The sequence below is a fragment of the Vicugna pacos genome, chromosome 4 (assembly GCF_048564905.1).
Source record: "Vicugna pacos chromosome 4, VicPac4, whole genome shotgun sequence".
In the NCBI taxonomy this organism is placed as follows: Eukaryota; Metazoa; Chordata; class Mammalia; order Artiodactyla; family Camelidae; genus Vicugna; species Vicugna pacos.
The window spans coordinates 31686572-31713992 of NC_132990.1; the positions used below are offsets into that span (position 1 = coordinate 31686572).

A 27421-nucleotide genomic window follows, 5' to 3' on the forward strand; every position below is an offset into this window, starting at 1 on the left:
ACACAGCATGTGGTCTTTTGTGATCGTTTTTTTTCCTCTTGTTTTAAAGGTGTACTTATTGTTTTAAAATTATCAGCGTAACAATAGAGATAGTTGAAAATTTTTTAAAAAGGGAAAAAGTCACCCATAATCCCATTCTAATGCAATCAATATCATACTTTTATTCCTTTTTTTTTTCTTCTCTAGATGCATCTTCATCTGATGAGAAAACAGGTGGAGATGACCCTCATTCCCACCGCGCTCGCATCTATCCCCCGCCTCCGGGTTCCCCACCTCCCAGAGCCCAGCAGCGCCCAGGCAGCGGAGGAAGAAGCGGCCCCGCCCATCCCCCCTGGCGCCTTGCTTACGTCACATATTCGAGTCGCAGACCCCCGCCCTCCTTCTCCGTCGCGGTTGCTTTGACAGAACGCGATGGCGGCGGCCGGGTCTGCTGGAGTACCGGCGACCGTGTTGGGAAAGCAAGAGTTTTACCAGCTTCTGAAGAACCTGATCAATCCAAGCTGTATGGTGCGGAGGCAGGCAGAGGAAGTCTATGAAAATATCCCAGGTCTGTGTAAGACTACATTCCTCTTAGATGCCGTCAGAAATAGAAGAGCAGGTTATGAGGTGAGACAAATGGCTGCCGCACTGCTCCGACGGCTTTTGTCTTCTGGGTTTGAGGAAGTCTATCCAAATCTGCCTTCTGATGTTCAGAGGGACGTCAAGATTGAACTGATACTGGCTGTTAAGTTAGAGACACATGCTAGCATGAGGAAAAAACTTTGTGATATTTTTGCAGTGCTGGCCAGGAATTTGATAGATGAGGATGGTACTAACCACTGGCCCGAAGGTCTGAAGTTCCTTATTGATTCAATCTACTCTAAAAATGTGGTTCTATGGGAAGTTGCACTTCACGTTTTCTGGCACTTTCCTGGGATTTTTGGGAACCAAGAGCAGCACGATTTGGATATCATCAAACGGTTGTTGGACCAGTGTATTCAAGATCAAGAACATCCAGCAATCAGGACATTATCTGCTAGAGCTGCAGCTGCATTTGTACTTGCTAATGAGAATAATACTGCTCTTTTCAAAGACTTTGCAGACTTGCTTCCTGGAATCTTACAGGCTGTGAATGATTCATGCTACCAGGATGATGATTCAGTGCTAGAATCCCTTGTTGAGATTGCAGATACTGTACCTAAATACTTGGGTCCTTATTTAGAAGATACACTGCAGTTGAGTCTAAAGTTATGTGGAGACTCTAGACTTAGTAATCTGCAACGCCAGCTGGCCCTTGAAGTAATAGTTACCTTGTCTGAAACTGCAACCCCAATGTTGAAAAAACATACAAATATTATTGCTCAGGCAGTTCCTCATATATTAGCAATGATGGTTGATCTACAAGATGATGAGGACTGGGTAAACGCTGATGAAATGGAAGAAGATGATTTTGACAGCAATGCAGTTGCTGCTGAGAGTGCACTAGACAGACTGGCTTGTGGGCTCGGTGGAAAACTTGTTTTACCAATGACTAAGGAGCATATCATGCAGATGCTTCAGAACCCTGACTGGAAATATCGACATGCTGGATTAATGGCCTTATCTGCTATTGGAGAAGGATGCCATCAGCAAATGGAATCAATTCTAGATGAAACAGTTAACTCTGTTTTGCTTTTTCTTCAGGATCCTCATCCAAGGGTGAGGGCTGCAGCCTGTACTACACTGGGACAGATGGCTACAGATTTTGCACCTAATTTCCAAAAGAAATTCCATGAAACAGTGATTGCAGCTCTGTTGCGTACCATGGAAAATCAAGGTAATCAGCGTGTGCAGTCACATGCAGCTTCTGCACTTATTATTTTTATTGAAGACTGCCCCAAATCATTGCTAGTTCTATATTTGGATAGTATGGTGAGAAATATACATTCTATCCTGATGATTAAACTTCAAGAGTTGATTCGGAATGGAACTAAGTTGGCCTTGGAACAGCTTGTGACAACCATTGCCTCAGTTGCAGATACAATAGAAGAAAAATTTGTTCCATATTATGATATATTTATGCCCTCACTAAAGCAAGTTGTGGAACTTGCTGTTCAAAAGGAGCTCAAGCTTCTGAAAGGAAAAACTATTGAATGCATTAGTCATGTTGGTCTTGCTGTTGGTAAGGAAAAATTTATGCAAGATGTATCAAATGTGATGCAACTACTGTTGAAGACACAATCAGACTTAAATAATATGGAAGATGATGACCCTCAGACTTCTTACATAGTTTCGGCATGGGCTAGAATGTGTAAAATTCTTGGAAATGATTTTCATCAGTACCTGCCACTGGTTATTGAGCCTCTTATTAAGACTGCTTCAGCTAAACCTGACGTTGCTCTCTTAGACACACAAGATGTGGAGAATATGAGTGATGATGATGGATGGCAGTTTGTAAATCTTGGAGACCAGCAAAGTTTTGGAATTAAAACTTCAGGACTTGAAGCAAAAGCAACTGCTTGCCAGATGTTGGTTTATTATGCTAAGGAGTTAAGGGAAGGGTTTGTGGAATATATAGAACAAGTTGTGAAACTGATGGTTCCTTTATTGAAATTTTATTTCCATGACAATGTTCGAGTAGCAGCAGCAGAGTCCATGCCTTTTCTCCTGGAATGTGCAAGAATTCGTGGTCCAGAGTATCTTGCACAGATGTGGCAATTCATATGTGATCCCTTAATCAAGGCTATTGGGACTGAACCCGATACAGATGTACTCTCAGAAATAATGAATTCTTTTGCAAAGTCCATTGAACTAATGGGTGATGGGTGCCTTAATGATGAACACTTGGAAGAACTGGGAGATATACTGAAAGCAAAACTTGAAGGGCACTTTAAAAACCAAGAATTGAGACAGGTTAAAAGACAGGAAGAAAACTATGACCAACAGATTGAAATGTCTCTGCAAGATGAGGATGAATGTGATGTTTATATTCTGACCAAAGTATCAGATATTTTGCACTCATTATTTAGTACTTATAAGGAAAAGATTTTACCATGGTTTGAACAGCTGCTTCCATTAATTGTAAGTCTAATTTGTTCTAGTAGACCATGGCCAGACAGACAGTGGGGATTGTGCATATTTGATGATATCATAGAACACTGCAGTCCAAGCTCATTTAAATATGTAGAATATTTTCGGTGGCCAATGCTACTAAATATGCGAGACAACAACCCTGAAGTCAGACAAGCTGCTGCTTATGGCCTGGGTGTTATGGCACAGTTTGGTGGAGATGATTATCGTTCTTTATGTTCAGAAGCTGTTCCCCTGCTGGTAAAAGTTATTAAGTGTGCAAATTCCAAAACCAAAAAAAATATCATTGCTACAGAGAACTGTATCTCAGCAGTAGGGAAGATTTTGAGGTTTAAGCCTAACTGTGTAAATGTAGATGAAGTTCTTCCACACTGGTTATCATGGCTTCCACTGCATGAGGATAAAGAGGAAGCTATTCAGACTTTGAGTTTTCTCTGTGACTTAATTGAAAGTAACCACCCAGTTGTACTTGGACCAAATAATTCCAATCTTCCAAAAATAATCAGTATAATTGCAGAAGGAAAAATGAATGAGACTATTAACTGTGAAGATCCTTGTGCCAAACGCCTAGCTAATGTTGTACGCCAGGTACAGACTTCTGAAGAATTATGGTTGGAATGCATTTCCCAACTTGATGATGAGCAACAGGAAGCCTTGCAGGAGTTGCTAAATTTTGCTTGAAGCACTTTAATATTACTTGAATATCATCTACCATGAGTAACTCCAAATGAGTGTTGTGAGTGGATTCCGTTATGATTGAGAAAAGTGTTCTCTCCCTGCTAAACAGTTTATATTTCCTTCCCCATGTTTCTCCAGGATTAATCAGTGTCATAGCCTCTGTTCACCTTGCATGTTTTATCTCCTAAACACAGACCTTGGTGATAACCTGTGCTTCTGTTGTCTTAGAATGTTTGTCACTTTTTCCCTAGTTGATGTGAAGTATATAAATTATCACTATTTGTCTGAATTATTGATGCTGGGAAAGCAATATACTTGGTGTTAGGATGTCATGCTGCCTACCACAAGATGCTAAAGCTCACAGGATGGGTTAGGAGAACTTCCAGGACAAACATCTGTGGAATTGTGGGTGAAGAATATAGTGGCAGGCTTATTCAACCTTGATAATACTCCCAGTTTTCATGGTAATGGGAGGATGCTGAAATTGCAAAAGAGTTTTGAGATAGTGCAGTGGATGTGGGGAGTTTTCTCTATAATATATGTGAACTTTTTAATAATGCCCTCCTAAAAAAGACTGGGTGAGACATATCTACATTCTAGTTCCCAAAGCGTCCAGCCAAGAGTTAGGAGAACTTAGCCAGACTGGTCTTTCCAGGACTCTAAGAACCATGGTTACTGAAAAGAGTGTCTTGGTACATCTAACACTGGTAGCATGTAACATACTGTAACACAGTTACAGTTTGATAGATTATTTGTGTGAGTCAATCAGTCTTACGTGTTTGAGCAGAATACTGCATTGTGTATGTATGCCATTTTCCCCTGCAAACTAGTTCAACAGTAAGAGAATCCCCGATTCAAAAGAAGCATAAATAGATTTCTATTTTGAAGAATCTTTTAATAGATTGTATAGTAGCCCTGAAGGCTATTCTATTGTGATAATGAAAGGGAAGCAAAATTAATTTTATCTTTAAACATTAAAAAAGAAAACAGCTTTGAGACCAGTCATTTAGCAGTAGATATACATTGTAAGAAAACAGTTCTATAAATCTAAGGTTAATTATACTAATTGGAATGTTGGTTTTTAATGTCAAGCTTTTCATAGGGTAGAAAAAAAAAGCATTCTACTCAGCAAATTACTGATCCAAAATTTAAGAACAAATATATTTGTCACGATTTCCTGGGGCTACTGTGAGTACTGTGTATGTAAAGTATTTAGTAAATATTTAAGACCTAGTAAGTGCTTAATAAATGGTAGCTGTTACTGCTGTTGGTGTTTGTACCTTTGCTATGTTCTTTTTATGGTTTGGAATTCCTTTCACATTAGAATCTCCCTGTTTCACCCTCTACCAGTTCTTGAGCAGGTCATCTAAGCCTTTGTGGACAGAGATATAAAGTTGGGATTTTAGATATGCAATTCCTGTCTGTTCCCTATAACTATTTATTATTAATGAGGGAAAAACTAAAAGGTCATTAAGTGCAGTATAGTCACAATTTTATTAAAAAATGAATTTTAAAAGTATAGATGAATAAATAGAAAAATTCCACTTCAAAGTATTAATAGAGGTTTCCTCTGGATGGTGGGATTAAAAGGCAGTTTTTTTCCTCACTTATCTGTATTTTCTAGTTTACCTACAACCAACATATTTCTTGTATAACAGTTTTTTTTTCTAAGTTCAAGGACCTGATCCTACTTTCATAATAGCTAAGATCACAGTCAGCTTGGCCTCTCCATGACCTGTAGCTGAGGAACCTTCAACTCACCTGTGCTTCTTTATCCTAAAATCCCTTAATTAAGAAGCTTTCCTTTGATCAACATTTCTAGCGATTCCCTACACTCTCACACATGAGGATTTGGAAAGTCTGCTAGATGACTTGGAATTAGGTACCTGGAGAATTCTGCCGACCTAGATTTGAATTTTGGCAAACTACTTTTTTAACCTAAGCATCAGTTCTCCATCTATGAAATGGGCATAATATCTAGCTCATAGGATTGTCAGAGTTAAAGGAGGTAATGTATATAAAATGCCTAGGGGCACAGGTTTCAGTAAATACAAGCTAACATTATCTCAGAGTCATAAAACAGGGTTGGTAGCTAAAGACGAAGAGGGGTTATTTGCTGGGGTCCAGATTCTTGGGCTTTGTCAAAGGAAATGAGGGACATCCAGTCAGACACATTTTTGGTTGCCAGGTGCTGAAGGAAGACTGGTCCCTGCCTTTGTTCCTGAGCTGAGGTACGTCTATGGGCTCTGAGGAGAGAGAATGCTGTAAATGCCTAATAATTACAAATGTCTGATAAGGTGAGAACAGGCCCTGAAAACTAGATAATGGGCATAAGTGTGTGCGGGGGGTGGAGGGAGGGTGAGGGGAGCAGGGTTATGGGGGTGGGCAGTGTCAATGGCCTAAAATGTTAGAAGTGTTCCCACTTACCTATATTATCTAAGACTGCTATTTAAGTCTGGACCAAAAGAAAAAAAAAAGCTTTTTAAAGTTTTGAATTTTATCAGCGCTTTAAAGGTCCACATTAATGGCAAGTAATGGGATGTAAACAATCTTAAGAGTCAGTATATCCCAAACATTTAGTTTTAAGGCTTTTACTTTTAAAATGCTTGATTTCTAGAACTTTGTTTATGTTTAAATAATTCCAGTTTTCAAGTAAGAGCGTTCTGTGTTAAGCAGAAAAAGTAATGTGTGCTTCTTTAAAATAGAACATTGAAAATAGTATATCTGCTTTATGGAACAATTAATTCCTTTCTCCTCACTTTAAGCAATGGAATGAGTCCACTTTTTACATATTCCCTAAATGCCTAAATGTTCCCATAAAAAAATAATCTTTAAATGTGTAGTGAGATTGTAAGGTCATGCTAACGACTTGACTGTTTAATGCCGAACAGCTTAGATTTGAAATATTTGAACTGTTCTTAGTCCCAAGAATTTTTTTAAAAATTAGGTTCCATTCCCTTCCTTTACTGTTAACAGATGTCAAGAATCAAGAGAGTGGAAATGTTTATTTTAATGTAAAACAGGAATTGATGTTAAGACCGGGGGACAGGGGTTTCAAAAGTTCGAGTTCTACAGATCATCTCCTTTTCTTTTGCATGTGAACATATATTTCAGTTGGTCGAGTCCTGGAACCTCGCTTCTAAACTTTTCAAAATTCTAGTTTTATATTTTAAAAAACCGGCAGTCACAAGGGGGAGGAAGTGTGCAAAGAGAACCTAAATTTTACAATAGGACAGGATTTACATTTTACTCATTATTATTTCCCAGTAACGCAGGTTATCTAGCAAGCTCTTTCAGGATTAATTTTAGCTTTTAGCACTAAAGGGTTTCGCAAAAGAAATACCCTCTTGCAGCACCTGCCTATAAAACCCCTTCAGCCTCCCTCTCTGGAGGGGTCAAGCAAAGCTGCGCAGGCGCTTTACTTCATTCTCCACTCCCGCCCCTTACAGTCGTCTATAGGCTGATGACATCATTAGCCCGCGCAACCTACCGGGCCTTAGGGACTGTAGCTGAGACGAAGCCCTTGCTTTAGCGTAGCGGAGCGCGACGTGAAGTGGGGGTGGTGGTGTTCTACTACGCATGCTCACCGGGGATGGCGACGGTGCCTCTTTCTTAGTCTCCACAACTCGCCCCAACCTGGAGGGGGGCGGGCCTGAGTGCCCTCCCCCTTCTCTCCCTGCCCCTCCCCTTCCCCTTCCCCCGCCCAGAGGGGCTTCTAACTGACAGTTGTCGTCGGGCCCCGTCCGCGCGCCGCCTCCTCCTGCCCGGGTGCCCCGCAGGTAGAGAGGGGCGGGAGGGGGTGTGAGGGAGAGGAGGAGGAGCCCGAACCTCCGCGGCCCAGCGCTTCGGCCCCGTCCCGGGAGGCGAGAGAAGAACGCCCCCCCTTCCTCCTCGCCCCCTCCCAGCCCCCAAGCCGGCCAGGGAGGGGGTGGGGCGCCAAGGCCGCGGAGGCCAGACCGGGCCTGGCGGGTGAAGAGCGGGCGGGCGGGGCGCGGAGGGGTGAGGCAGGCGAGGGCCGCGCGCGCGCGCCGCCGCCGGGGGGAGGGGAGAGGAGGGCACCTAGGCTCTCCTCTTCTCTCCCCCCTCCCCCGCGCGCCATGTAACCCCGCCCCGCCGGCGGCGAGCTCGAGACCCCCTCGCGCACCGAGCCAAGCCGGCGGCTGAGGAGAACGAGGCCTGATGCGGCTGGGGCTGCGCGGCGCAGCCGAGCCCTGAGGAAGCGGCCCGCGCTCACGCCTGCCCCGGCGCCTCGAGCGGCCGCTCCACGCCGCCCAACCTGGGCCTGCCGGGGGTATGAGCGTGCCCGGGACGCCGGGGGAGATGGAGCCGGCCGGGGAGGAGGAGCGGCCGCCACCAGTGGCTGAGGAAGAGGACGAGGAGGAGGAGGAGGTGGCAGCGGCGGCGGCCCCGGCCTCAGGGCCCGCCCGAAAGAGGAGTGCCTTCTCGCGGGAGGACGCGGACGACCAGAAGGAAGAGGAGGCGATGGTGGTCGCGGGCGGTGGCTGCAAGGCACAGGAGCTGACCTACGAGCTGCAGCAGGGCTACCGCATTCTGGGCGAGTTCCTGCAGGAGAAGCACCGGGGCCTCACCGCCCCCTTCCTGCAGCCCCTGAGGGGCGTTGCCACCGGGGAAGAGGAGGCGGCCGAGGGGCCGCGCAGCGGGGGCCGGGGCAGTCGCGCCCTCCCGCAGCAGCCCGGGCAGGGCATATGTCTGCTGAAGATGGAGGAGAAGTTCGCCAGCGGCCAGTATGGAGGCATCACCGAGTTCGTGGCGGACTTCAGGTTGATGCTGGAGACATGCTACCGCCTGCATGGAGTGGACCACTGGGTCTCCAAACAGGGCCAGAAGCTAGAGATGATGCTGGAGCAGAAGTTGGCGCTTCTGTCTCGGTGAGTGAGCCCGGTCCGCGGTGGGACTGACGGACTGACACAAACACACCCTCGCACGTGTCCGAAGATGGGTTGGGCCAGGGGCCGGGGGGCGTCTCTGATAGGTGCTGAGTCGGTGCTGGAGAACCCCGGGAGGAGGAGCAGCGCTGGGCGGGGGCCCGCAGGGGTGTGGTGGGTGTGGGCTGAGCGAACCCAATGCCCAGCTGTAACGAAGCTGAGAAGGAAGCCGAGTCTGGACTGCCGGAGGGCAGGTAAAGTTTGTAGATGTAAACCAAAGTGGTGCCCATAGAAAGAGAATTACAGGGATAGGGAGAGGAAAAGTTTTAGGGGGATGGAAGTTGGACCCGCAACTTTTAGACAGTTTTGGCGTGAAATTTTAAAACGTTTTTAGGATAAAATATCGTTTAAAAAGTAATTTGGGCTCGTGTAAAAGGTGGTTTCAAACTATTTTAAAATAATTGTATCGTTTTACTACTCAAGTCGGCCGTCGGAGATTTATGAAGTGTTACTAAATGCTAAACGATTACTTTGGCGTACTCCTGATCTTTTCTTTCAGCTTCATCTGAGCACACTGAATTTTTGCAATAATAGTGGATGCATCAACACAAGATTTTTAATACTTTTAGAAATTTGTGTCTATTTTGCCGGAAGGCATAGGCAGTTCAGATGGCACTGTTCTCTTGATGTACTCCACTCATATACCCCGAGTCAATTATTTTTCTTTCGTAAGAGGAAATAATGCAACACAAGAGGCTACTAAAATAAACATACTCATTTATAATTTTATAATTGATATGAGCCAAATTAACTTCTCAAGTGAAAATTCTTCAGGAATAGAAAAATAATTGTTGTTGGAAATCGTAGTTGAAGTGAACCAGTAGTTTGACTCTTTACTAGCGGAAGAGAACTTGAACAAGTTACTTCATCTTTTTAGCCTCAGTTTCCTCATCTGTAAAATGAGGATAATAATAATAATAACTAATTTATGCGGTTGCTGTAGGATTACATGAATCATTTACATTTAGTAAAGTCAGAAGTGCTAGTCCCATAGTTACCCCAAAATAAGTTTTAACCATTATAACATTAGTAGTGGTAGTTGAATAAAAGGAATATTTTCATATCTGAAGCTGAGAAGTGTACTAGTGCTTTTATGGAATAGCTCCTGAAAAGTTGTGTTAATTTTTTGGTCCTTGATTTACAATTGTAATTTTAAAATAATCTAATCTGTAACTGGCTTCCCATATGCTGTTTTCAAGACTATCTGTACAGTGATGTCTTTCACTGAAAACAATGGTTGACAGTGCTTGACTCATTAGGGGAGCTCAATTTAAACTAAGGAACCTTTGCTTGAATCCTTTCATAATGTAATTGTTAATAGAATAATTATTCATAAATTTGCCTTGTAAATTACTTTTAATATTTTATTTAGTGACATAATACTGGTGTAGTGTGTTTATTACCTTTGTCTCCACAGTGTTTTATAGTTGTGACTCACATAAGAAACAATCCATTCACATGTCATTATTTTTAAGTAATAAAATATATTCCAAATTGATGTCACAAAATTTTAGACCTGGAAGAAACCATAATGTTCACCTAATCCACACATCCAGTTTTACAGATTGGAAGCAGGGGTTGAAGCTGGAGAATGGCTGCAAGAAAGTGTTAAGAAGTTGCATATAGATTTGAATAAATTACAGGTTTTCTCAGAAGCATTGTGTATATAATAAATATTTTCTCAGTCCTGCAAAAGAACAACGAGACTACTTCTCTTTTATATAAAGATAAATTTCTGAATGCTTAGTATCATTCCTAGTGACTAATGCTCAGAATCCTATATTTGCTAATAGTATCCATACTTAGGACTTAAAGGTAAAACATTCTGTTGTACATAAACATAATCATTTCTGATATTCTTAGTCCAAGAGAGATAAAATTCTTGCGGTTTAGTAGCAAAAAGTAATATGATGGTCTCAGATTAAAATTAAAGTTTTGAGTCCCTCACTTTTTTGATGTATACAAATATTTTGTAAGTAACAGTTTTGCCAGACCACACTTTTAGATATCAGGAAATCATTTCTTTTTCTGTATTAGCCTAAAATCTGAGTCATTACTAAATAAATGCTTTGAGTGAGCACAACTTTGGAAAAACCATAGATTATAACTGTTTGGTATGCAGTTAAGATATACAGATGCTCTAGGATAGTATACTATAGATTGTCCACATGAATATGGTTTACAGCAAATAGATGACTAGTGGTTATTTTAGTTATAAAAACAATCACTTAGATACTATCATTGTTTTCTTTTCTCCTAGTATATACTTATAAGATACAGAATTAACTTATTTTCACGTTTACTGTGAGGAGAGTTTTATAGCTGCTGCATATACGACTGAGCCTTTGTGAGCAAGAAATACATTAGATACAGAAGATGCCATGTTATCATTTCAGAACAACCTGGTGGTGTTAGTACCTTAGGAATCTCAGTTTCTCAGCTGTGCTGTGAGAGTGTTGATTGTATAAATATGTGAGTATCTGTCAGGGCTAGACATTCAAGTCCCTGATACTAAAAGATAAGTTCCCTGCCCTTAGCCGGTGTATAGTTGAGTAGGAAAACAGATACTTTAAAAAGATGGTGATTCTATAAGGGACATATAAACAAGGCTCAAGGTGAACTTAGGAAGAAGACCTAAATCTGAAGGGGAGGGAATAAGTGTGGGATGGCAAGTGAAAGGAGGAAAGGAAGAAGGGAAAAGAGACTAGTTTAAAGGTATAGAGAAGTTTATACTTGAACTGATTCGTAAAGGAGTTGAAGATTGCTTCAGGATTTTTTTTTTTTTGGAGGATTTGAGAGGGGCATTCCAGAATACTGAACTACAGTGAGCTGAAGTATATTCTCAGTATATTCTATTTTTATTTTAGCCTTTTAAAATTTCTAAATTTCTTGATTAGTTTTTTGTGGTGTTTATAATAATACATGTACATAATCAAATAATCTATAAGGCTAGTATTTATTATATATGATGTGTATTAGTAATTTATAGCAATATATTTTATATATATTTGTGATAGAATTAGGACTAAGACAGCATACCTAGTCTCAAAGTTATATTTTAGAAGGAATCTCATTTATTTGAGGCAGCTGAGAGAAATAGCAATTAGCATTAGAAATAGGGAGAAAATCACCTACTAAGTGGAAAAGAATAGAAAATACTTTATAGTTAGGAAGTTATGCCTACTAAGAATTTTAAATTATATTTTTGAAAGCTTTAAGAATATTGCTTTAGTTTGAAAAGGTTGTAGTTACAGAAGAGGCATATCTAGTCCCCAACAGAGCTGAACTTGAAATTTTTATTTTGACCATTTAAAATAATATTTTGCTGAAAATAAGCTTGAATACAATACATCCTTATTAAAATTATGGTTGACTTCTGAATTAAGTTGCTGTTAAACATGGTACATGTAATGGGCTATTAAAAAAGACTTTCTTAAAATATAGTTAAAGATTATTTAGTTTTGTAATTGCTTTTTAGTTGGCAGAATATTTTTCTTGGGGATGGAAGTGCAAAAGCATCATCATGAAGCCTCAAAAATTTAAAAATAGAGGTTTCCAAGTGCAAGTAGTAGTTGAAATATAAATGGATTTTTCAGACTGATTTTAATCTCCTCAGTTAAATTTAAATTTTTTGACTTGTTTATTCTCAATTAAGATGAAAATTCAGAAATTAATTAGGAATTTTAGAAAGATGCTTCTTTCTCTGTAGTAGTGCAGCACTTCCACCCTCACTGAATTCTGTAATTTTATCTTTTTAATATAAATCTTTAAAAATTGAGTATACTTGGTAATACAGTCTGGATTTGCTTTTTGTTCAGAACTAGAGAATGTTAGAGCTTGATACTCCATGTAGTTCTATTTATTATAATTGCCATTCTTAAAAAAAATGTGCTATTTAAGAAGGTTCAGAAAATGCTTTAGTGCAGTGATGAAAGGCTTTCAATTAACAAGACATTTATTGAGCACCTGCTTTGTTCTGGGACTTAGGGAAAAATTCCTGCCCTCAAGAGTTTAAAAAAATGGTATATGCACAATTGTGAAAGGTAAAACATGTTAAAACTGTGATTCTCCAACTTGTTCTATTGTCAGAACACCAGGAAGTCATGGGACTATTTGCAGAGTATTCTGAAATATGGGTATATTTAGTTGTATGATTTTCTGCTAGGGGATCCTAAAGGCTTAAAACAAATTATGGGAGGAAACCCTTAATTGAAGAGATTCTTAGTAGATCCTTAGTACCTTAGTTTCCCCTCCTACAAACGGGGAGAACATGATCACTTTTGGATTTTTGTTGGTGTGTTTTGGTTTAGTTCGTGAAATAACTACAGTTAACGCTTTAACAACACAAGGGCTGGGGGTGCTGACCTTCCCTGCTGTTGAAAATCTGCATCTAACTTGGCCCTCTGTATACCCTCCATATACTTGATTCCTCCACATCTGGGGTTCCGCATCTGTGGATTCAAACAACTGAGGATCAAGGGTCCTATAGTGCTGTGGTATTTACTGTTGGAAAAAAAAAATCCATATATGAGTGGACTCATACAGTTTAAGCCTTTGTTTTTCAAGGATCTTTATATTCTAAGGGCACATACTTTATATTCTAAGGGCGCATACTTGATAAGCTTTATTATAGAGTGCTAGGGGAGTGCAGAGGAGGGATAACTAACTGGGGGAGGTGGGGAAACTGGGATTGAAAAATACTTTATTAGATTTTATTCTAGAAATCATAGATTTGTAGGATGGGCAGACTATTAATAAGTGAAGTTGAGGCGTTCATTAAACAATTATTTGGCCTATCTTATCAGTAGTATGTAAAGCACTGTAGTTACAGTGGTAAACATGACTTTATCCCTCACTTCAAGGTGGTAGATAGACAAACAGTTACATGTATGGAGGCAGGAGAGTACAGAGTATTCCAGATGAATAGCTTATATCCAGTGGTTATTTAGAGTATAGGATGATGAGGTCCTTTAGTGGCAGATAAATCTAGAAAGATAGATTGGGGCTAATTATAGATGACCTTGATTGCTTGCTAAGGAATTTAGAATGTAGGCTTTGTAGATCTATCACAGGATTTAGCTAAGAGAGTGACTTTGAAATACTAGTACTTTTACTAGTACTTTGAAGTTTGAATGCTGAGTGGAAAGAGAGTGAATGAAGAAAGAAAACCAGTTAAAAGACTCGAGTTAATACCATCAAAAGTTAGTAAGCAGTAGAAATAAAAAGGTGGATGAGGATACATGAGAGGTAAATTCAGCAAGTGAAAGTAGTGTAACGGCAAGCTATTGGATATGGATGCAAAGGATGATGTCCAAAATAAATTTGAGCCCAGGTGATGGTGATGCTGAGGGAATGGGAGAGAGGAGGCATTCATTTGAAGATTTGAAGCTGAGAATTATTAGAAAGCTGCATATGGAGCTCAGCAGAATGACTAGGAATAGATTAGAGATATAATTAGAAATTAACATGCAGAAGGATGATTGAAGAAATAGGAGTGAATGAGATTGCCCAGGACAGAGTCTAGTGAAAATACAAGGGGACCAAAGGCAGAATTTTGTGTAAGGATTGACTGTCTTCAGTCTGAAAAGACTGAAGAATAGAAAATATGATTAAAGTGTATATAATGCATATTAAAAGCTAAAATGCTCAATTAAGAAGAGGAAGTTAATGAAGGTGAAAAGAGTTTATTCTGGAATAAGTAAAAGGTATTCATTGGAAGGTAGTAAACTGATAGACTTTAGTATTTTAGGAGGTTTTGTTCCATTTGAAAATAATAATTTGAAAACAATTTAAATTTAATACAGTAAAAATGCCCTAATAGATTCAAGTGTATTTTGCTTTAAAGTCTGTTTCTCATTGTATTTATGCCCTTGTACTTAGTTTTATTTCTAAGGAAAAGGCTAGAGCAGGAAAAAGAAACCATGTTTTTGCAGAGAATATTTAGTGCTTTTCAGATGTCTTTTAGCTTTCAAATCACATTTAGGCTCTCTCCACAAAATTAGAAGTACATAGAACAAATAATAGCTGTTTTCTTTTCCAAGGAACTTCTATAATAATATGAATCTTTAGAATATATATTAAATTACTTGAAGTGGTTGTTGTTGTTCTTTTTTTCAATGGGAAACACTAATAAACCCCAGTGGTACTATTATACATAACCAAGCCCTTTGTTGTATCATCTTCCACCTGGCACCTGTACATGTTCCACAATTAATCATCCTTAAAAGTCAAGATATTATAAGTATATATACTTTGAAAAAAGACTTAGGAAAACCAATAGAGTGTTAATAGTGGTTATTGCTAAGTAGAAAGATACTGGGCATTTTTCATTTTCTTCTTTTAATGTTCTGTATATGCTAGATTTTCTACAATAAGCATATTTTATAATTAATAAAATATTTTATTTAAAGGAAAGTAGTGTTTAACAACTTTGAATCAACTATATAGATAAAGAATTGGGTTAAAAATTGTATCTTCAAAATTGTAAGACAGTACACTTATGTTAAATGTTGTAGCTGGGTAATGCAATTGTAAGTGATTTATTTTTCCTTCTACTTTCTAATTTTTTTTCTGCAGTGACCATGTGTTGCTGTTATTTTTTATAATACAATTGAAAATATAAAGCCCACAGATTTTGTAGTTGCAATTTTAAGGACTTGGAATAGCCAGTGCTAAGAACTTAGCCCAAACTTTCATATTTAAAGCTTTTGGGTACAGCTATCTGAATATACCTTCAAACAAAGATAATTCTTCTGATAGCTTCTTTTATACCTCTTTAAATGTTAGTATGTCTGGGAATTTAGACCTGTTCATTTCTGTCTAGGCACTACTCTAAAAGATAAAAACAGATGAGACTACAGATTGAGATAAACCAGTTTAAAGTAACACAATTAACCTTTTGCTATAATTTGTAAGTACTACTTTACTAATATTGCTCGTTTGTGGGAGTTTAAACCTTCTAAATTAGCATCAATGAAAAAATATTGCTAGATATAATGCAGAAAGTGTTTGAATTGCTATTTAACACAGGAAGTATTTTGGGGAAGTATATTCACTTTCCAAAAGATAGCTTCTTTCTCCTTTTGTTATATCTCATCTGCTAGACATAAGTTTTCTTTCAAATGATAACATTTATAATAGTTACAGTTCGGGTTTTCAAAAGCTATAAAGGTAAACATTTTTGTTTAAATTTTACAATCTATACTAGCCTAGTATGTTGACTTTTTTTTTAATTTATTTAAAAAAATTTTTATTTAAGTACAGTTAATTACAATGTGTCAATTTTTGGTGTGCAGCACAAAGTCCCAGTCATGCATATACGTAAAAATACTCATTTTCATATTTTTTTCCACTAAAGGTTGTTACAAGATATTGAACATAGTTTTCTGTGCTATACAGAAGAAACTTTTTTTAAACCTATTTTTATATATAGTGACTAACATTTGTAAATAAACTCCCAAATTTATCCCTTCCCACCCCCTTTCCCTGGTAACCATAAGATTGTTTACTAAGTCTGCGAGCCTGTTTCTGTTTTGTAAATGAGTTCATAGTGACTTTTATGGTGATGGTGGTGTATATTCTCAGCTTTTTGAGGTTGAGATCAGAAAGAAAATCTCTCTTACAGAATGTGTATGCAGGTAGAATATTGACATTATTCTCCCTATGGCATTTCAAGTTTTATGTTTTTAAACTGCTTTTCAATTTCGGTGGTAGATTGCCTAACAAATACATAGAGGACACCAAGATTCTGCTAAATACACAATTCGTAGTGAATTCAGGAACTATTCTCATGTTTGTTCTAAAAATGAGAACATATCTATTTCATTTTGCACTGAGGAGAGAAACGGATCATCTCTCAAAAAGTTATTATATAGAAATGTTTTCCCATAAGAAATAGTTACAAAGGTAGATTGTTTCCACGTTAGCCTGCAAGCCCAATTTTTAACATCTGAATTAGAAAAATTGGAAGATAAAAATACTAGAATATAATCAGTAAATAAAATTGAAGACATATTTCATATTTGTCTTGAATATTTGTGCTTGAGGAAAAGCAGGTTTAAATTTGACTCTATTCCCATAGATAAACTCATTCCCTGGCTCCCTCATTTTCTTCTCTGATGCTGCCTTATCTGCAAGGCATTCCCTCTGTCTGGTCAGCCTCTATCCTCCTCAACCTCCTTTGTTTTCTTTCGTAGCATTGATTGCAACCTAATATATAGCATGATTTAATGATAAATCTTTTTCTCCTAACTAGAATGTAAAATCTATGAAGGCAGAGACATTTTCTGCTTGGTTTGTTGCTATTTGACTTCTGTAAATGTTGATTTGAAATTAAGTAGTAGGTGGTTTAAATTGTAGGTGGTATAGGTCATTTTCAAAGGTTTATGGGGCACGTCTCTCCCAAAGGGTGTTTCCCAGATTGCCAGCGTTAGAATGATGTTAAAGCAGATTCCTTCGCCCTCGAATAGCATATTTAAGTCTGTTAATTCAGAATCTGAGTGGTGATTAGAAATCTACATTTTTAATAAGCTCCCTAAATGATTTTTACGCACCATAAAGTTCCAGGACTGATACTTCAAGATAAAGTAACACTGTTTCATGGTTGATTTCACATCAGAATTTGGAATTTTCCATTCATTGAAGTGTTTTTATCACTGCTTTTATACTTGTCAACCTTTATTAACATTGTATTTTGGGTTATAGTCAGAATGAAGGGGAAAAATTGAGAAGCAGATTCATATATTCATGGTTTCCTGGGAAATACAATTTGAAGAAATTAAATGGGAACAAGTCAGGGATAGTGTTGGGGGAGGGATGAGGAGACATGATACTAGGTGTTTGCATTATTCCTCTGAGAAAGACTGGAGAGAGCTTGAATGTCATGTGTTTGTGGAAGACTATTACACAAAGTAGTCTCTGTTTTTAGATTTTTTTTCATTGTTTTAAAGCTTTTTATTGGTGAATTTCTAGCATATAAAAAAATCAAAAGAGTATTTGAACCTTTATGTTCCTCACAGTATTTGTGGCTGATTTTGTCTCATCTATACCTTCTGTATACCTCCCTTCTGTATTATTTTGAAGCAAATTATTAACATTAGATTTTTCTGTAAATGCTTAAGTTTGTAACTCTCAGAAATGGGGATTCTTTCATTTAAAATGTAATTACTGTACCATATCACACCAAAAATTTTTTGGTGCACAAATTTTTGGATAGCAAATATCCAGTCAGTTGTCACATGTTGCATTGTTTCAAAAATTATTTTAAAAATTTGATATATAGTTTGAATCACAATCCAGATAAGTCCACGAGTTATATAGTTGGTTCATATGTATTTTAATTTATAGATTTCCTTTTCTTTTCTTCTGTGTCTCCCCCCACTCTTCCTCCCCAACCTTCTTGCAGTGATTTTGTTGAAGAAAACAGATTGTTTGTGTGGCGTCTTCTGCAGTCTTGAATTTTGCTGATAATGTTCCATTCTTTTGTTCTCTGTATTTCCTATAAATTGGTAGTTGGTTCTAGAAGGTCCATCAAATTCAGGATCACTTTTTTAGGGGAGGCAAGGGCAAGACCATAACTCTTTAGATAATGTTGGGTTCATCCATCAGTTTCTGGTTGTATGTTTTAACTCAATTATGAATTGTTAGGTTTAGCATGATGGCACGATGTAATTTTGCTGAATTTCTTAAAATGAAAGGTAATGAGTGGTGATTTTATAGTGAAGTTTTACTTACTTTCTTTACATTTAAAATTATCTGTTGAATTTTCTATGACAAGTCATTTTTTTCTGTTTCTTCCTTTAGTAGAATTTAGAACATGAAAGTAATTTCAGGAATAAGCTATTTTATTTATCATCTGAGAAAATTGATTTTAGTTTAGAGTTATATTAAAGCATTAATTTTATGAGTAATCCCTGTTATGTAGGGCTAATATGTTAAATAGTCCAAAAATTTTAAAAACCTGAAGTTAAAGACCCTGGATTCTATTCCCATATGCTTTTATCCATTTAGATGTGTTTGTGTGATCTTACATCATTTATCAGCTGTGGATAATAATACAATTCTTTGTGTTTCTCATTTGGTCTTCGGGAGCAGTAAAAAGAATTCCAAAGTAAGCTCTCATAACATTGCTTTGCACTATATTGGACAACATAATAATACACTAATTGACCTCGTAGTCTTCTGGCTCACTTTTAAGTTTTTTGTTTCTCTGTTATAGTTGTGTATGAGTGCCAAGCCTTTATAAAGTTTAAAGTTTTTAACTAGAGTTCTGAAACATCCTCCAACGCATACAGTATGCAAAAATGTATGTGGGAATATGACATACATCTAAGTTTTTCCAGGGAAAGGATGCAAAATTTTAGGTCATCAGAGGAGCACAGACCCCAAAAAGGGTTAAGAACCATAGTTTAAAATACAGAATTAACAAGCACCCAGTAAGTTATGATGATGTTTAAAGTAGAGAAGATTCCAATTCAGTGAAGAAAAATTAGGCCTTTAATGGAATTAACAGAGAATTCAAATAGTACCCAAAGATAGTCTTATAGTATGCCTGTGTTTATACTATTAGGTGTTTAAAGAGACTTGTTTAACTCTGACCATGAAGCAATACTTTTGCTCTGTGCTAAATTAAGAGGGAAAATGTCTTGGAAATAGTCTTCTTGGTGTTCTAGAACTCCGAAAGAGTTAATATATGACTTACTGTACTGGAGATGTCTTAACTTTGTGAGTAAAGTGAATTTAATTCTGGTTTTGCCAGTGACACTTGTGTTGAACTAGACATTGACTTTCTCATTTCCAGTCATCGGCCTTTAACTTCATCAAATTCAAAACAGTTTCGAAACACTTTAAGTGACTTCTTCTCTTACTTATAAGTCTCTTTCTTCTTTCTATATCTAGTGAAATCCTAATTATCGGAGGCTCAGCTCAGATTTTATCTCCTCTAACCTGATACATAATTAATTGCTTTTTTCACTGTATTCCATGATTCTTTGTTTTGCATCTGTTTATAGCACTTAAAAAATTCATGTTATGATGGATCTGTCTCTCTATATTCTGATATAATAATTGTTTGGTAATTCTTGAGTTAATGAAATAAATGAGCTTTTGCAAAAATCAAATAAATATTCAGTTATATCAAATCAAAATTCCTGCTTGTTTTTTTAATAAGACTCAGCAGAGTTGTCATCTTCTCAAGAAAACTTCTTTATGCATTTTTTCCTCCCTCTTCTTTTCAGCTTTGGTTAGGTATATTCTTCTGTTTTTACAGAACCCACCTTTTGTGTTCATATGATTTGTATTTGTTTGCATGTCTGTTTGCCACCCTAAAGTTTAAGATTTTCTTATGTATTTTTGTATCTCTGCAAACTGGCTCTTCAAGTGCAGAGAAACTCAATACATACTGAGTTGAATTCAAATACCATATCCTCTCCTAAAGTATGGATCCAGTATTTAAAATCATGTGATAGGAGGTAGTACATGACTAATGTAGTAAGACAGGTACTGTTCCTTGTATTCAACAATGCTTATTATTTGATAGACACTGTAGAAGGATTCAAAGATGAATATGGGAAGATAGGAGCTGATAAACTAAGTTCATGTAGGGGTCATTCCAGGCAACAAGAATAGCACATTCAAAAGTGCGAAGGGGAAAAAGCCACTGTATACAGCTAAGGAATGATCAGTAGTTTGTTTTGGCTTGAGTGCTAGTTATATATAGAAAAGTAATGACAGCTGTGACTGGAGGGGCCAGATGATGGTGCCAGCCCATAGAGGGCCTAATATGCTCTGCTGATGAAGAGTTTGATATTCCATATTAGTGAGTTATTAAATTAAAAGCTTTTAAGTTAGAGAATTACAAGGGACACATATGAAATGAATTAGAAGAGAAGACTAACATCTATTTGATCTTTTCCCATCCCTTAATTTTCCGCTTGCCTTAATTTTAATTTTGTATTTGATTTTGCTTCTCTTAGGCAACAGATTTGGTGAAAGATTTATATAGAAATGTATCTGAAAAGTTGTGTTTTATATTAAGCAAAAATCTTAGAATAATGCTAGAGAAAAGAGAAAGACAGAACTTTTTTTGCCAAATAATTTAGATAGTATACCGGATCTAAATAATTAAATCATTTAAGTTGGACTTAGTTGTTTTGTTTCTTTAACTGGATTTGCCATATGTAGTTTTTTTTGAACATTTTTTATTGAGTAATAATCATTTTACAATGTTGTGTCAAATTCCAGTGTAGAGCACAATTTTTCAGTTATACATGAACATACATCTATTCATTGTCACATTTTTTTTCCACTGGGAGCTACCACAAGATCTTGTATATATTTCCCTGTGCTATACAGTATAATCTTGTTTATCCATTCTACATTTTAAAATCCCAGTCTGTCCCCTCCCACCCCCCAGCCCCTTGGCAACCACAAGTTCGTATTCTATGTCTATGAGTCTGTTTCTATTTTGTATTTATGTTTTTTTTTTCAGCTTCCACATATGAGTGATCTCATATGGTATTTTTCTTTCTCTTTCTAGTTACTTCACTTAGAGTGACATTCTCCAGGGACATCCATGTTGCTGCAAATGGTGTTATGTTGTTGGTTTTTGTGGCTGAATAGTATTCCATTGTATAAATATACCACATCTTCTTTATCCAGTCATCTATTGATGGACATTGAGGCTGTTTCCATGTCTTGGCTGTTGTAAATAGTGCTGCTATGAACATTGAGGTGCAGGTGTCATTATGAAATATGGTTCTTTCTGGATATATGCCCAGGAGTGGGATTCCTGGGTCATATGGTAAGTCTATTCCTAGTCTTTTGAGAAGTCTCCATACTGTTTTCCACAGTGGCTTTCCTTGCTTCCCTCTCCCACTCTTAATGACTTAGATGTCTTCTTTTACAATTTTGTGTTTATTCTATTTGGAATTCATGGTAGTTATCACCTTTCCAGTTATGAGTTTCTCATTTTTGTAGCATCCTGTTTCTTTTCTATTTAGAGTAGACATGTCAGTATTTCTTTTAACATGGGTTTAGTGTTGCTAAACTCTTTAGTTTTTGCTTCTCTGTGAAGTTCTTTATCTCTCCTTCTATTCTAAAGGATAGCCTTGATGAATAGAGTATCCTAGGCTGCATCTTTTTTTCATTCAGGACTTTGAATATATCTTGCCACTCCCTTCTGACCTGTAGTGTTTGTGTAGAGAAATCAGCTGAGAGCCTATGGGGGTTCCCTTGTAACTCACTCTGTTTTTCTCTTGCTGCCCTTAGGATCATTACTTTATCCTTGACTCTGGCCATCTTGATTATGATATGTCTTGGTGTGGGTCTATTTGGGTTCTTCCTCTTTGGGACCCTCTGAGCTTCCTGTACTTGGATATCTGATTCCTTCTTTAGGTTTTGGAAGTTTTCACCCATGATTTCTTTAAATACCTTTTCAATCCTCTTTGATCTTTCTTCCCCTTCTGGAACCCCTATTATGCATAGATTGGCATGCTTTGTATTATCCCATAGCTCCCTTATAATGTTTTCATTGTTTTTCTCTCAGCTGTTCTGATTGAGTGCTTTCTGTTGTCCTGTCTTCTAGGTCACCTATTCGTTCCTCTGCATTATCTAGCCTGCTTTGTACAGCCTTTAGATCACTCTCATCTCAGCAAATGAGCTTACTGATTCTACTTGGTTCTTCTTTATAGCTTCTATTTCATTTTTGACATATTTTATATCTCTAAACACTATTTCTTTTAGTTCCTTCAGTACTTTGATCACTCCTTTTTTGAAATCTTGATGTAGTAGGCCATCAATGTCTATTTCCTTGATCATGCTTCCAGGGGATTTCTCTTGATCTTTTAATTGGGGGTGGTTCCTCTGCTTCTTCATATTGTTCATATCTCTCTGGCACCAGTGGGCTGGCAGGTCACTCCCCCTCCCGATGTGGCAGTCAGATACTGCACTGGGGCAAGGCAGGTGGGCAGATCACGTCCCCTCACAGCACTGTGGTCAGGTGCTGCGTTCCTGCCAGGAAGGTGGGTGGCCGCCTGCCCTCTCCTGGCACCGGTCACTCCGCTGCTCTGTGCAGCTGCCCGTTCCTCCTCCAGTCCGTGCTCTGTAGGCGGGCTCAGGGAAGACCATGGAACAGCCCTGCCTCTGCTCTGCCAAATCTCAACTCCTTGTCTGTCTTGGCAGTGTGAGTTCTCCGAGGTGCCAGGGCAGAAAGACCCTATCAGTCTCAGGCTGTAAACAAGTCTCAGTCCTGCCTAGGAGGTTGTGGAGCCCCTGATTGTGGATTCAGGTCTCAGCCCTGCCCCTGCCCCTGCCCAGGTGCTGTGCACAGGAGGATATGGCGGCTGTGGCTGTGCCCTGCCTCTCTTCTCAGAGAAGTTCCAGTAATGGCACTGCAGGTCTGAGGAGACAATGGCTATGGCGCCCCCCCCCCCCCCCATGACACACCAGCCGTGTTGCTTTGCTTTTTTCACAATTTATGGGGGACTGAGGTTGTTCTGCTCCATATCCCCTCCCAGCCACGGCATGCAGCGCCATGCAGTCCCCCAGGGCTGCCCAAGTGCAGCTGCCCCAGTCCTTTGCCCGGCTCAGGCAGCCTGTCCAGCTCCCAGCTGCCGGCTTGTGTCTCAGGCTGGATGTCGCGGGGACCCTTTGTGCCCGTTTAACTTAGTTCTGTTGGTCAAGGGGTGCTTGGGGCATATCTGAGCCTCAGAGGCTCCCCCTCTGTCCCTCTGGCCTCTCCGTTGGAGAAGGGGAGACCCAGCGAACGAGTGCTAGTCCTCCTTTGCCACTCTCTCCCCGTGGGACCCATCCCACACTCTTTTGCTTTTTCTTCTTTCTTTTTTCCTTTTCTCCTACCAGATTTTTGGAGTCTTTGTCTTTCGAAGAGGGTGATGTTCTTTCGGAGTTCTGCAGGTGCTCTAGCTGGCTTAGTGGGTCTGTAGATGTGAGTTTTGGTGTATTTGTGGGAGAGGGTGAGCTACAAGCATCTTTCTACTCTGCCATCTTGCTTCTCAGTGCCATGTGTAATTTTATATCTTGCTTATCACTTACTAGATTTGATTTTACCTGTTCCTTGATTGTTACCTGTAAATATTATTACATATGTGACTATACACTAACAGGATAACAACAGTGGGACCTTGTAGTGAGGGTTTTGTGTTTTGTTTTGCTTTGTTTTGTTTGACCCTGTGGGGTTTTTACCTAGGAATTTTATTTTTTGCCATGTGAATTAGTTATGTTTTGGTTTGTTTGGCTACCAACAAAAAATGACAGACCACTTTCACTAAAAATTAGCCTAACATTGACAGATAACTAAATAAAGAAGTTGTGGTATACACACACACATATACATACATGCAATGGAATACTACTCAGCCATAAAAATAAATAAATAAAATAATGCCATTCGGTGCAACATGGGTGGACCTGAAGACTGTCCTTCTAAGTGAAATAAGCCAGAAAGAGAAAGAAAAATACCATATGATACCACTTATATGTGAAATCTAAAAAAAAGATGCAAATGAACTTATTTAAAAATAGAAACAGACTCACATATATAGAAAACAAACTTAACAGTTACTAGGGTGGAAAGGGGAGTGTGGAGGGTTAAATTGAGAGTTTGGGATTTGTAGATGCTAACTACTATATATAAAATAGATAAACAACAAGTTTATACTGTATAGCACAGGGAACTCTATTCATTATCTTGTAGTAGCCTATAATGAAAAAGAATATGAAAACAAATATATGTATGTATATGTATGACAAAAATATGGTTTACACCAAAAATTGACACAACATTGTAAACTGACTATGCTTTCATTTGAAAAAAAAACAAACCCTAAGAAAAATAGACTAATTCATTAAGAAGTAGGTTAAAGTCATCAGTCATGGCATGGTTTGTGAAACTTAAGAATATACCTTAAAAATATTTTTAAATGTTTGTAATCACACAAGTTAGCTAGTTCCTAACGTTTTTATTACTTTATGATTGTCCTTTTCAACAGTACTTTTGATTAATTTACCAATCTAGAGTAAGGAGTAGAGGCAACCTGCCTTGGCTGCCTTTAATACACAAAGGCCCAGCAGAAGTTTTGAAATTACATTTTATTTATCATAATTTTAGTAATTGTTATGTGCCACTCGGTCACTTTTGGAAAAGCTTTATCTGTATTAAATTATTTAATCCCCACGACATCTCTTCAAGTAATTAATGATTTATATAACTTGTTTTACAAATGAAGAAACAAGAAAGACTAATTTGCCCAAACTAGTTAGTGACAGAACCTGAATTTGAATCCAGACTGGCTCCAGAGCCGCAGGTGCTTAATCACTGTGCTGTGCTGCTTATGAGCAGGAGCTGTAGGGATTGAGAGAAATGAGACTTTCTACCTGAGAGAGAGGCTAGGGAGGAATGAATCATTAAAGAGTCCAAGGCAGAGGGAGCATTTAGATACTTGTGGTATAGGATCAACAGGATGCACTTGCAATATAAATCATTACTAATTATGTATGTAAAATATAACTGTTGTGAAAATCTAAAGGAAATAATTGAAGTGTAATTATAGTGTACATGGACTTTGCTTAGCACCCCAGTGACTAGTGATTGTTTTATTAATAGTTTATTAATTAAAAAATAATGTGTACATCTTGGCAAAAATTAAACATTACAAGAAGTATTACAATAAAAATTGTTTTCTTCTCTCCTGTTGCCTGGTCCCGTACTGTTAAGAGGCTACTGCTGTTACTAGTTTCTTATATTCAATTAGGTGTTTCAGGTTTTTTTTCTGTTTATGTGAAGCTTTACCGTTTTTTTTAAATTGAGGTATAGTTGATTTACAATATTATATTAGTTTCAGGTATACAATATGATTCAAAATTTTTGTAGATTATAAAATTATTTTAAAATATTAGCTATTTTCCCTGTGCTGTGCAATACATCCTTGCAGCTTATTTATTTTATACATTATAATTTGAACCTCTTTATCTTCTACCCCTATCTTTGCCTCTCCCCACTGGTAGACATTTCATTGTTCTCTATATCTGTGAATCTGGTTTTGTTTTGTTATAGTCATTCATTTGTTGTTGTTGTTTTAGATTCCACAAATAAGTGATATCATACAGTATTTGTCTTTCCCTCTCTGACTTATTTCACTAAACATAATACCCTCCAAGTCCATCCATTTTGTTGAAAATGGCAAAATTCCTTTCTTTTTTATGGCTGAGTAGCATTGCATTGTGTGTGGATGTATATGTGCATATATGTGCACACACACACACACATACATACATACATACCACATCTTTATCCATTCATCTATTGATGGATACTTAGGTTAGTTCCATATCTTAACTATTGTAAATAATTATAAATCCTGCTAGGAACACTCAGAAGCATGTAACTTTTCAAATTAGTGTTTTTGTTTTCTTCAGATTTATACCCTGGAGTGGAATTATGGAGCATATGCTAGTTCCATTTTTAGTTTTTTGAGGAACCTCTATAGTATTTTGTACAGTGACTGCACCAATTTACATTCCCACCATCAATGTACAAGGGTTCCCTTTTCTCCATATCCTTGCCAGCACTTGTTGTCTGGTCTTTTTGATAATGGCCATTTTGACAGGAATAAGATGATGTCTTAATGTGGTTTTGATTTGCATTTCTATGATGATTAGCAATGTAGAGCATCTTTTCATGTGACTGTTGGCCATCTGTATGTCTTCTCTGGAAAAACGTCTCTTCAGGTCTTCTAGTTGTTTGTTTTTTGGATACTGAGTTGTATAAGCTGTTTATATATTTTGAATAGTAAACCCTTGTCAGTCATAACATTTACAGATGTTTTCTCCCATTCAGTAGGTTGTCTTTTCATTTTATTGATGGTTTCCTTTGCTGGGCAAAAGCTTTTAAGTTTAGTTAGGTACAATTTAAAATTTTTTGCTTTTGTTTCCTTTGCCTTAGGAAAGGAAATACTGAACAGGAAATATCAAAAACTTACTGGTATGATTTATGTCAAAGAGTCCTCTGCCTATGTTTTCTTCTAGGATTTTTATGGTTTCCCATCTTACATTTGGGTCTTTAATCCATTTTGAGTTTATTTTAGTATATGATATAAGAAAGTATGTTAATTTCATTATTTTACATGTAAGCTGTCCAGTTTTACCAGCACCACTTATTGAAGAGACTGTCTTTTTCCTGTTGTATACTCTTATCGTAGATTAGTTGACCATTAGTGTGTGGATTTATTTCTGGGCTCTCTGTTCTGTTCCATTGATCCATGTGTCTTTTTGTGCTACTATCATACTGTTTCGATTATTGTAGTTTCTTAGTGTAGTTTGAAGTCAGGGAGCCTGATACCTCCAGCTCTGTTCTTCTTTCTCAAGATTGCTTTGACTATTTGGTGTCTTTTGTGTTTCCATACAGATTTTAGAATTATTTATTCTAGTTCTGGAAAAACACTTTTGGTGTTTTGATAGGGGTTGTATTGAATCTGTAAATTGACGTATGTAGTATGCTTATTTTAACAATATTAATTCTTCCAGTTCATGTACACGGATTATCTTTCCATCTGTTTGTGTTATTTTTAGTTTCTTTCACTAGTGTCTTATAACTTTCTGGGTACAGGTATTTTACGTCCTTAGATCTATTCCTAGGTATTTTATTCTTTTTGCTGTGTGGTAAATGGAATTTTTTAAAAATTTCTCTTTCTGATAGCTCATTATTAGTGTGTAGAAACTCAGCAGATTTCTGTATA

General features: G+C 37.8%; 2 protein-coding genes across 5 annotated transcripts in view; both read left to right on the forward strand.

Annotated features, from left to right (window-relative positions):
- The first annotated feature begins 218 nt into the window (after positions 1–218).
- On the forward strand, positions 219–4991 carry RANBP6 (RAN binding protein 6). Of its 2 annotated transcripts, XM_006208153.4 has the most exons (2): positions 391–547; positions 1663–4991. In XM_006208153.4, exons 1-2 carry the CDS (start codon positions 533–535, stop codon positions 3727–3729), a joined length of 2082 nt encoding a protein of 693 aa, XP_006208215.2. In that variant the 5' UTR covers positions 391–532; the 3' UTR covers positions 3730–4991. The 2 variants fall into 2 exon arrangements, with proteins under 2 accessions (XP_006208213.2, XP_006208215.2); XM_006208151.4 differs by having other exon boundaries at positions 219–4991.
- Positions 4992–7440: 2449 nt separating this feature from the next.
- The window catches only part of BRD10 (bromodomain containing 10), an 84781-nt gene continuing 64800 nt past the window's right edge, over positions 7441–27421 (forward strand). For all 3 annotated transcript variants that reach the window (XM_006208150.4, XM_072959476.1, XM_072959477.1), the window contains exon 1: positions 7441–8615. In XM_006208150.4, coding sequence (XP_006208212.2) covers positions 8020–8615 — 596 coding nt within the window. In that variant the 5' untranslated portion in view covers positions 7441–8019. The remainder of the gene's footprint in view (positions 8616–27421) is intronic.